This window comes from Saccostrea cucullata, unplaced genomic scaffold, assembly GCF_032062105.1.
Source record: "Saccostrea cucullata isolate Sc308-1 unplaced genomic scaffold, CSIRO_AGI_Scuc_v1 ctg1318, whole genome shotgun sequence".
Classification (NCBI taxonomy): domain Eukaryota; kingdom Metazoa; phylum Mollusca; class Bivalvia; order Ostreida; family Ostreidae; genus Saccostrea; species Saccostrea cuccullata.
In genome coordinates this window covers 183,859-195,965 of record NW_026927972.1, presented here as the reverse complement: position 1 = coordinate 195,965, position 12,107 = coordinate 183,859, and the positions used below count along the sequence as shown (strand labels likewise).

Below are 12,107 nucleotides of genomic sequence, written 5' to 3'. Positions count from 1 at the left end.
GTAGGGTCGGGTCATAAAAAGAATTACAATGTACAAGGGGAAAATCTGGGTATTTTTATTTGGAGTAGTCTATTTTCAAAGAAATATCTGATCCAAACATGCATAGATGATGCATCAAAGGATGACCACTCGTCAGACGCTGGATTTGAATGAATGAAATGAATGTGCTGGATGATAAACTAGTTTGAATTTCTTTTTGGATAAGTACATTCCCAAGTAACTGCAAGTCCTATCAACTTTGCATAAAAGCTGTAAGCCCTCCCTGGACCAAACTTCCATGGATGATGCAACTAGGAATGAACATTACCAAATGTGCTGCAGATGCAGGATCTGACCTATATTTTCCAGTATGATGATGAGAAAGTTGTTCTCAAGTAATTATAAGCTCTACCTGTAAAAAACTTGCATGTGTGATGCATCTAGGGATGTACAAAACCTGCTTTTGATGCTTGATCTAACATATTTTTCTGATAAGTGAGTTTTAGCCATACTTTAATAAAAAATTAGCATGAATGGTGATACATCTAGGGATGATATCTATCAAAACTTGCTTTGAATGCTGAATCTGACCGACATTTTCCAGATGAGTGAACAATTTTTTTGTCCATTCCAACCCAGACATATGATTTGTTACTTAATATTTTTATGTGATTTTTATACGGTGTTGTCTATTTACAAACTTAAAATTTATATATAGAGGATATTCAATGTTTGAAGTTGGACATTGAATTTAGTTGGGAAAAGAATGTTATCTCACCTCAAGGAAGTTGTGGAAGCTTATGAGTTATGTGATACCCTCGGCGTCTGCGTTCTAGGTTAAAGTTTTGAGTGCAGTTTTCATATTAAGTACTTTAAACCCTTCAACAATCTGAAATGCATGGACGATGCTTAATCTAGTGTGTTTCCTTGTATCAGTCAAGGTTCCAGATGCTGCAATTTCAGCGAAGGAATGACCAAGTAATATATTTCGAACAGATTTAGGTTTTTGATGCAGGTAAAAGTCGATGGAGCAGACTCGACTCATTATTAGGGTAGGTGTAGGAGTTATGTTGACCAAGCTTGCATGGAAGATATTAAAATGTTGCACACTATACCGCTCACTTTGAATGAGAATCTGAACTACATTTTTTGGGATAGGTGACTTAGTAAAAGTTTTAGAAGCAGGTTTATTCTAAAGTAGCTATAATCCCAATAATGTTGACCAAACTTCCATGGATGATACATCTAAACATCTAAAGATGCATACGTCCAGGCTTGCTTTGGATGCTGAATCTGACTTACAATTCTGGATCCATGTTTTCGGAGCAGGTTCATTCTATTGTAACTATTTGCTGTACACTGACATAACCTGTATTGATGACACACCCATAAGGATGCGCACTATTTGACATTTCGGTCCCTGGATTTGACCTACATTTTCCAGAAGATTGACCAAGTTAAAGTTTTGGACCCGGTCTATTACCCAGAAAGTATCTGAACCAAACTTGCATGGATAATCAGGGGATGAACATTCTTGAACTTGCTTTGGATGCAAGATTAGAATCTTGTTTGAAGTTTTTGGATAAGTACATTCCGAAGTAACCGCAAGTCCTATCAAATTTGCATTAATGTTTGTTGTATCTTAAGATGTATACAGCTAGATTATTAGTTTAACGTGGGACTTTGGCTTACTGAAAGACAATGTTCGTTGATATGAGCTCTGTAATATTTGATTACCTTTTTGCACTCATTAAAATATTTTATATTTCAAAAACCCTGTCTCAAGAATGAAATATGCTCAATATCAAACTACAAAACATTGATTTTTCAATGTATAGAGTAGATTCAAGTTTGTTCAAACTATGACTCGGGGGGGGGGGGGATAGAAATATACATTTGTTAAACTTCTTACGTACAACAAAGCCATGATTGGTCATATAAATATTGAAGCATCCTCAGGTAGTGTATATTCCATTTTGTTCAAATAATGACCTGGAGGAAGGCGTGGTTTTAATTTTAAACTTATATGAAAAATCACAGTAATTCAATGAAACATATGGAGATGTGATGTTGATCAAAATATATTTTAAAAAATCAATTCTTTAAAACTCTTTCAATATATCATTTTTAATATGTGTTAGGTGAATGTGTAGACATTGTTCTAAAATATAATTGATGCCTAAAATTATAATTTCTTTCATAAAACAGACAGGGAGGATTGGTTGTAGAGTGAACTTTTTTTTCAATTAAGTGAAAAATACTTTTTGTGGCTGCCACGAACGATACTACAAGCCTGTATATATTTGTGTATACTTGCTTCTTTTTTAAAATTTCTTCAGGCTATATTGTTTATTTCTTCCTCAAATGGACTTAACTTCTCCCATATTTTTATTCATTACATTTGATGCATAAGCGACCCTTTTCTGAAGAATTATGTTTTGACTGTAAGCTATAACAGAGACCTAAACAATTTCGCTGGCAATAGCTACCACGGGCAGTTTTAAGCCTGTGGGAGGAAAATAATTTACAGATACTTTTAAACACGAATACAGAATGATCTCACCAGCATGTCATTGTGCAACAAAGTCTTCAGCATTTTATTTGTCCTTAGAACGGGTGAAACGTTTTGAATGGCACTCTTATTGATGAATTTTTACACTAAACTAAGCTATGGTCCTGCTATGAACTTTGCAGATCTACCTTTATTTACCCGCTGTGTTCATAAAACCGGAAATACGAGTTCATAAATCTGAAATCTCGATCCCGAGTCAAATTTGACATCTGAAAGAAAAAAATTGTTTTATCATTTTTTTTCCTGAAGATTCAAAACCTTGCGCGGCGGGTTTGTTAACCTGAAAATAAAATGTATGCTGTAAATATGTAATTAGATCATTGGCATATTAACCAGGAGCAAAGAAAAAGATGTTCAAAGAATTCATGTATTTCACTATACAATCATTATAGCCGCACCCTTACACCAGAACCCCGACCCAGGGGACCTGAAATTCACAAATTGGGAGGAGACAGTCTTATTTAACATAACCATGTACTTGGTTAGTTTATTTAATGCCATTTAAATTTATTAAAGTCAAGGAGTAGAGAAGAAGATTTTTAAAGAAACAATGTATTTTCACTATAAAATCAATAGAGCCCTGCCCTAACAACAGAACCCCTGACCCTGGGACCATAACATTCACAATTTTGGAACAGGCAGCCTTATTCAACATAACCATATACTTGGTTAGTTTATTTAATACCAAGGAGCAGAGAAGATTTTCAAAGAATTTATGCAATTTCACTATATTATCAATAGAGCCCCGTCCTAACACCAGGACCCCTGACCCTGGGGCCATGACATTCACAATTTTGGAAGAGGCAGCCTTAATTAACATTACTATGTACTTGGTTAGTTTATTAAATGCTCAGGAGCAGAGAAGAAGATTTTCAAAATATTTATGCAATTTCACTGTATAATCAATAGAGCCCCACCTTAGCACTAGAATCCCTGACCCAGGGGCCATGAATTTCACAATTTTGGTAGAGGCAGTGTTATTCAACATAACTATGTACTTGGTTAGTTTATTTAATGCCCAGGAGCAGAGAAGAAGATTTTCAAAGAATTTATGCATTTCACTATATAATCTATTTAGCCCTGTTCTAGCACTAGAACCCCCGACCCTGGGGCCATGAATTTCACAATTTTGGTAGAGGACTCAATGCTGATTACAATCATGCAAACAGTTTGACTGCTTGATGTCCAGGAGTAAAGAAGAAGGTTTTTAAAGATTTCATTTATTTTAGTGATTTTTGCCCCACCCCTCAGGCCCAAGGGGGGGGGGCAGGGAACCACGAAATTCACAATTTTTGATCCCGTACACCCATAAATGCTTTGTGCCAAATTTGGTTGAAATTGGTTGAGTGGTTGCAGAGAAGAAACTAAAAATGTTCAAATGTTATCGCACGGCGCACGACGGACGACGGACGACGCACGACGACAGACGAAAACGGATAGCAATAGGTCACCTGAGTGACCTAAAAAGGAAAATCAAGAGTTTTTATCGAACTTTTGATATTATATCCTACACTGTTGATAGGACATCATTTTGAATATCAATTCAATGAATAAATTAAAGTATTTGACCGTTGAAAATGTCGTAATTACAGTTTCTTGACACTTTGAAAAATTTTCAGCCCTCTATCGGCACGTGGAGACGTCTCGATAAGACTGAAAAATTCTCGAAAGAAATTTTAAAGAAAGAATATCATACACAGGTGACCGTTATAGGCAAATGGGATCTTATTACACCGAATTATATTATAAGAAAAACATTTTTGAGACAAACATTTCGAAAGACTATTTTTTAAGCAGACCACAGATCAGTGTTATTCTGTTAAATGAATTGAACATAAGTCTGACAATATTTTTACAGGTGAATACAGTCAGTTCCATTGTAACAAGGGAAATATATCTTGCAAGCCTTGTCCTGAAGTGCATCACTCATGTGTTGGTCTACCTGATGGTGACAATGCCATCTCTGGATTCAACTGGACTTCTGTGTATATCACATGTTTGTTAAACAGAACCATGGCAGAAAAAGCATGTGAGAGTGGTGTATTTGACCCTCAAAAGAGAATATGTACAACTTCTGTGATACTTGGTAGGTCACATTATTCTATAGAAGATAGCTGACATAATCACGAAGCAACTAAGTGCAGGAAATTACTTGTTTAATAGTGAAGTTCATACCTGTTAGTCTGTCCGTTCTCACGAAATAATGGTTAAGTGACAGTTTTTGTGCCCATTTAAGATTTATGTGACTCTTTTGTTTTATGTGACTGTCACATACAAATTTGATTTTTTTTAGCAGAAATGAGTGTTATGTGACTTAAAAAATCATTCTAAGAAGTGTCACATAAAAAAATACGGACAATATTGTCCGTATATGGACGTCCGTCAAAAGGTTTTGAGATTTACCTCCCTTACCCCATGTATCATGTTTTGCGCCACATAATTTTTTTGGAAAAAGTCACATAAATTTGTCAGTCACATAACCTGCATTTCGTGGGTCCGTCCGTCCATCCGTCTGTACGTCCGAGATCTCTTGTCCGGAGCATACTTTTTCTCTCTTTGGCCCCATCTGGCTCATACTTCACCCACATAATTTCTTTAGGTAAAGGATGTGCAGTGTCCTTGAACCATGTTTATAGATCAAAGATTAAGGTCATAACTGAATTTATATGAAAATCCTTGTCTAAATCATTTCTTCACTCCCTTTGGTTTAATGTGGCTCACATCACTCACAGAGGGCCACTGGCCAATGGATGTGCAGTGACCTTGAACGAAGTTTCTAGGCCAAAGGTCAAGGTCAAAACCCTTTTAAGCTACCTTAAGCTCCAGTCACACTGTCACGATTTTAGATCACGGTAAGCTACGATTTAGGGATCCGTGAAAATTCTTAGACATCCGCAGTCAGTCCGTTAATTCAGACCTGTTTACCCTTACCGTCGTCTCTCAGTATTTTTTATCAGATTTGTCCGTGAGATTTAACATTTGCCAGTAAGATTTCGCTTTCCATTGATTTTACGTATATAGTTGTAGAACAACTGCTTTTTTGATTATTAAAACATGGTTAAATACATGTAACGTGTTCTTTGTCATGTTATACCACAGCATTTTTGGCAACTCGAAATCGCCGATGTCCTTTAATTTTTTCTTTTACAGTGATTAAAGGGCGTGAAACTCAGACAGATCATAAGGATGATTGATTGATTGTTTAATGTATCTCAATAATTTTTTACTCATTAAGACGCAACCACCTGCCCGTGGAGAGCTGCGAATTTTGTCCACTACTCAGCACTCAAGGCCATAGAGCAGGGAGGGGTCTGTTTGGTGCCAGCACCTATTGCGACACGGTTTATATGGTCTGATTTGAAGGACCGGTCTCCACGTCACACAAGTCGGATTCGAACCCTCGACGTAAGGAGCAAGTCCTTACTGTGCAACTCTTAGAGCAGAAGCTCTATACACTGCGCAACGCGGCCCCGGCGACCAGATCATTACAATTGATTGTCAATGACTGTTGCTGGTTTAAGCCGAGTAGGCATTCTTTCAGCAATATTTCAACAAATCATAATGAAAACTAACTCCTAAATTCCAAACGAAAGTATTTCCGTATTTTCATAATAGCAAAACGTTAGATGTATTTTTGATTAAAAATCCGTAAAAAATACGGCGAAATCGTAAGAGTAAACAGCTCTGCGTTATTATTACCGTGGTGAGCTTTGTTAACTCGGATTACTCCTGAATGTGGGACGTGGCGACCGGTGCTTGGATGAGAATGTATAAACCGAGGTCCCGTATGTCATAATAGGTGCTGGCACGAAAAAGATCCATAAGTGCTCTTGAAAGGACCGTAAGTGCCGATTAGAGGATAAAATTTGCAGCTCTTTACCGGCAAGTGGTGGCGTCTCCATAAAAATGAAAAATTCTCGAGGGGGACGTTAAACAACATGCAATCAATCAATCTTCGATATCAAAGTACAGCGATTGATTTAAAAATACTCTCAAAACCAATAGACCTTTTCACAAAAAAATTGTCACAATTAAGTTTCAACCTTTAGAGAAATCTAGAGTTTTCACAAAAATTCGTAGAGGTTCTTGCCTGTAAAATTTAACAAGGCTTAATGAGAGCCTTTATCTTTCATATACATGTTGAATAGTAGCTAAGCTACATTAATTTACGATATTATATCATGTTATTATATCCATGGTAATCATAAAAATATACTTCCTGTAGAAACAGAAATGCTAAAGCTACTTGAATAACCAGTTAGTTTTGCCCATAAGCAAAAACTGGGGGCCAAGTGCGGCTGTAGAGTATTTTGCAAACAAAAAGTTCGTTTTCTGGCCAGTGTGCAACTTATTACCATGGCAACCAAAGAATTAGTTACTCTATGGAATCTTTACATAAACAGAGATATTTTGATACATACTACTTGTGTCTATTTTTTTTATTATACCCCCCGCTTGAAAAGTGGGAGGGTATATAGTACATGTAATCGGTATTTCCGTCCGTCTGTACGTCCGTCCGTCCGTCTGTTACGCTTTTGGGTACCCTTCTCTTATCCGAAACTCCTCTTATACTACTGAGTTTTTCATTCAGATGGTCTTTTTACGGAAAATCTCATTTCAACCTCCAAAATAAATGACTGTATGTAAAAAAGTAAAGTGGTTACAAAATTGGTTGCTAGGTGTTCAGAATTGTTGCCATTGGTTAATAAGTAAAATTTATTTATAATTGGGCAAATTGTCAATTTAATATAAATTGACAATTTGCCCAATTATAATTTTGAGTATAATTATCGATTTGTTTCTAATATACATATTTCCAAAAATGCCAAAAAATAACTGTTTTTACATTGTTGCTAGGGAAAATTTCTTGTTGCTATGGAGATTAATAGTTATGAATTATTGTTTCGTTTTAAAATTGAATGGGAGTTATTTTCTATTACTTGAAAAATTGTATCTGCTACAAAAAGAAAATCTATAAGATTTTTGACCAAACCTTCACCATTTTTCACTTTTTAGTTATCAAAACATCCAATTTTGTTGCTAGGCAACGAATAGGATTTTTCAAAATACCCACGCTTTCAAAGTCAATCTCTAAAAGAGAAAGTCCTCTACTTCTATGTGAAAGTCATGCAAAATCTGCATTAGATTTATTAGAGTGAACACTCAGAAGTTATGTTAAGTGTATAAGAAAATAATGCTGTGTATTACTAAAATCTAAGTTCAGATTCTTTTTATTTTAAACATATTTTTTTCAAAGTTCATTAAGTGCCTCCATGGTTTAAAATATTGATGCATAATTTTAAAGCACTTTGATTTTTTTTTTACAAAGTGCGTTGATTTTGTCCCAATCTTAAGGCACTATGATTTTTTTTCAATTCTTTTCAAAGTGCGTTGCCACAGTGCTCACTGCACGGCTTATTGCTTTTAACAGTAAAAGTCCGGAATTTTGTTTTTGTGGACTCGTATACGATTAGTTTGCTTGTTTTTACATTCTTAGAAGTGCTTAATTTTTTTTTACTTTGTATATTACCTTTACAGAAAAAATAATACAGTATTGCTCTGAATATCCATATGCTATATTGAAACACCCTGAAAACTGTGGCTGGTACTACAATTGTTCAGCTGGAGACCAGGCCATTGGGAAATATATTGAAGAATGTAGATATCCAAAGCTGTTCTCCACGATAACAAAGCGCTGTGAGGACTTTAAAGATGTCTATTGTAGCTCCAGGCATGAACCTCAAGCACCTTGTAAGTCACATCTTTAATATGTGTGTGCGTGCGTGAGGATGTGTGTGAAAAGGTGTGTGAGAGAGGGCGTGTGTGTGTGTCATTATGTTTGGTTTAGGTTTAATATCATTAAATCTACAAATTTCTTTAAATAGGTGAATATGTGAAAAACATATGTCCATTGTCTGAGCAGAATTGTATTCCTTGTCCAGTAAGATTACCAAGTTGTATAGGACTGCCTGATGGATTGAATGCAATTCCTGGAAATTTGTGGTCGACAAAGTATTTAAGATGCCGTACCAATAGAACTATTGGCATCTTTGAATGTAAAGAAGGCTTTTTCAACCCTTATAAAAGGTTGTGTGTGGACAAGATATCTCCTAGTGAGTACATTAAATCATTTACAGATTTAAATTTCTGATATACATGCATTTATTTAAATGAATATTTCGACATACAGTGGCACCTCATTAATGTGAACATCTCTGCCCTGAATAAAATCGTTTGCAATTGGATATTTTAACTTTTCGTATGTGTGAAATAGTTTTCAAAATTCAAGCTCTCCTCAAAGCATATACAAAGCTCTTAATCTTGATTTATAATCAATTTTTATAGTTTTAAAAGAACTAATTTATTTTATTCTGTGAAGTCAAACGTTCAAAATGCTTATCAACCAAAGAGAGGGCCTTTATTATGAAATACACCTGTGAAATATGAAGGCTGTAGAATTAACTGTTTAACAGTTATGTCCAAGATTAAGATTTTCAAAAAAATGAATCAAACTCAAAGGTCAATGTCAAAAGTTTAAAAATATCTATAAATATGGAAAGGTCTAATCACAAAAATAGGAATATACATATTAATATGAGACCCACAGTCATACTAACTCAAAAGTGATGGGCGTTGTTAAAATTTTTGTCGACAGGAGATTGACAAACAAAGAGATAAATGGACGGACAGAACAAAAACTATGTTTCCACGAATATTCGATCAAAAACTAGAAGATGAGGTTTTATAAGGCTGTTATAGTTAAACTCATACAATTGTAATTAAATTGACTGTAAATTAATGTAAGAAATATTTGAACACGTTTAAATCCATAGAATACCTTTAATGGCAGTACATTTTCTGAGAAAACAAGATGTGTTTTTGAAACACTGATGCCCCTGTATGGTAACATAGTGAAGATTAAACTTTCTTAAATGCAAATTTAATATATTGGTATCCAAAATAGGGTCGCCTAACTGGGAATACAATTGTGAAACATGAAAGCCTTATTAGGGCCCCGCTCGACGGGCGCTTTATAGTGATAAGACTGTCCGTCCGTCCGAGATCTCTTGTCCGAAGAATATCTTCTCTCACCTTGGCCCAATCTGGCTCATACTTCACCCACAGAGTGCCGTTGGGTAACCGATGTACAGTGACCTTAAACCATGTTTCTAGGCCTATGTGTCCAGTGTTGCTCATACTTCACTCACAGAGTGCCTTTGGTCATTGAATGTGCAGTGATCTTGAACAAAGTTAATAGGTCAAGGGTCAAGGTCAAAAATAGCCACTCATTTTAAAGTCTTTGTTCGCTGCAGAATTTCTTTCCCTTAAGTCTCAAACAAATTGACTGGATATGGAACATTTGTGATTTTCCTTCCATATTATGATAGAGGATATGCAACAATTTTCATAGAGGATACATTTTCTTAAAGTTTTTTAATTGTATTATTTTTCAGGTAGTATTACTTTTTGTCCCCTTTAATCTCAAACACCTTCAAAATAAACCCATTTCAGCTACATTACATTTTCATGTTCATTGCTAAACGCGGGGCCCTTTGAGATGGCCACCATCTCAATGATATCTAGTCACCATATTTGCCAAGTTATGGCCAGGCTAAATTTTTTCATCAGTACAGAAATTTTCAAGATGAAGGTCAGAAGGTCAGGGTTAATGGTATCCAATAAAAGGTCTTTCCACAAACAAAACATGTGTGAAGTATGAAAGCCCTAGCCCTAACCATTCAGAAGTTATGACCAAGGTTAAAAAGATTTTAAAAGTATGTTAAACAACATGATTAAGGTCAGAAGGTCAATGTTCTTGGTATTGAATCAAAGGCTTGTCACAAGAATTACATACAGTATGTGAAATATGAAAGCCCTAGCCCTTACTGTTCAAAAGTTATTGCCAAGGTTCATGTTTTTTCATAATTCTAGAAATCTCTAGGGTCTCTGTTCAGAAACACACAATAAATAAGAAAGCAGTGAAAAATCTTGGATTTTCCTTTCCACAAAGGCCTAAATATTGAATTTACTTATTTTATTCTCAATATGAATAATAGTGTCACTACCCCCGCCCCCCTTAAAAAAAATTAACACACAATACTACTGTTTACTTCAGAGGAGAAAATACACTCCAACAAAATGTGTGTTGAATTATATCCATTATTTAAAATGTTTACAATTATTAATTTGATAGCAGATTTTAAAATAAAATTAATAAAAACAAGATTTCAATTACACAAGGTTCTCAAAATAAAAAGTTAGGATATGTTTTAAGCCCACAAAGTATTGCTCAAAAGGTTTTCACTCTTCATGCAGATAAATTGATTGATTTAGTCAGGTAAACTTTTTAAAAAGCTGACACTTGTATAACACTGTTCTGTCACAGAACGCCACAGAGCATGCCACGTGACCGCTTAGACCATGTGTTTTGCTCATTTGCAAAAAAGTGGCAGATTGGTTTTAAAATCAGAGGGGACTTCCTTGAAAAGTTATACACACTAAAACCAGTTTTTTTTCTTAGATTAAAATTATTCAATAAGTTTGCGAAATTTTCTGATCACCCCTAGTATTGTATTATATTGAAGAAACTGATAGTTCAGGTGCAGAATGCCATAAATTAAAAAAAAATGGTTCCTAAAATATTGCCTGTAAGTTGCAGCATTTTCTAGATCTGGATTAACGCGGAACCACTCTAATTTTCAAACTAATAGTCATTATTCTACGTATTCAATTTAATGATATAAATTACATCATCTCATTGTACAGATAGTGTAAAATTACTAATAGTCATGGGGGTTTGATTTTCGTAGTGTTCAATGTACATGTTAGAAGAGACCCACGAATTTATGTCCATCCTGAAATGTAATTTTTCAAAAGATATTACTACTAAGATTCTTCATCGACGAAGTTTAATTTCAACGAACCTTCATTTTTTTCTTATACCACGAAAATTTAACCCCATGAAAATACGTTATTTTACAGTACATGTACAGTTTATCAACAAAACTTGTCTTTTTCAGCTTTCGTGTCAGAATTCTGCAAGACAAACCAAGCTGCTGTGGTGGCTAGCAGCATTAATTGTGCTCAGTTTATAAACTGTGCCAAAAGCAATGAGGGTTTTATTTTAGAATGTAAATATCCTAACCTTTTCTCGGCCAGTAGCCGGAAGTGTCAGACATTTACTGAAGTGAAGTGTGGAGGAATTATAGAGCCCCAGGCTCCTTGTAAGTTTTAAATTCTTATTTGATTCGTTAACTCTATTTGTGTTTCCGCATTATAATAAAACAGCAACATAGTGGAGATATTGACTGTCTTAGTGAGTTAGTAAGTAAATTTTTAACTTATTCGTGCTTTTCTTAGCAAAAACGCTTTTGTGGGCGATATGGCCCAAAGGCATCTGCACCCTGTACTTTAAATTTAAAGAGGAATGTCTCAATATTATTAGGTCACCTGAGTATTGCTGTCTTTTTCGTCCGTCCTCATACGTCGTCAGTTGTGCTTTAACATTTAAACATTTTCAGCCTTTTCTCTAAAACCAATTAACCAATTTCAACCA

The 12,107-nt window shown here is 35.1% G+C and overlaps 1 protein-coding gene across 1 annotated transcript in view; it reads left to right on the top strand.

Annotated features, from left to right (window-relative positions):
- The window catches only part of LOC134276045 (uncharacterized), a 55,195-nt gene that overhangs the window by 26,959 nt on the left and 16,129 nt on the right, over window positions 1–12,107 (top strand). Inside the window, exons 3-6 of the mRNA XM_062758327.1 lie at window positions 4,410–4,637; window positions 8,090–8,302; window positions 8,437–8,664; window positions 11,572–11,775. Of these exons, the coding sequence (XP_062614311.1) occupies window positions 4,410–4,637; window positions 8,090–8,302; window positions 8,437–8,664; window positions 11,572–11,775 (873 nt within the window). The remainder of the gene's footprint in view (window positions 1–4,409; window positions 4,638–8,089; window positions 8,303–8,436; window positions 8,665–11,571; window positions 11,776–12,107) is intronic.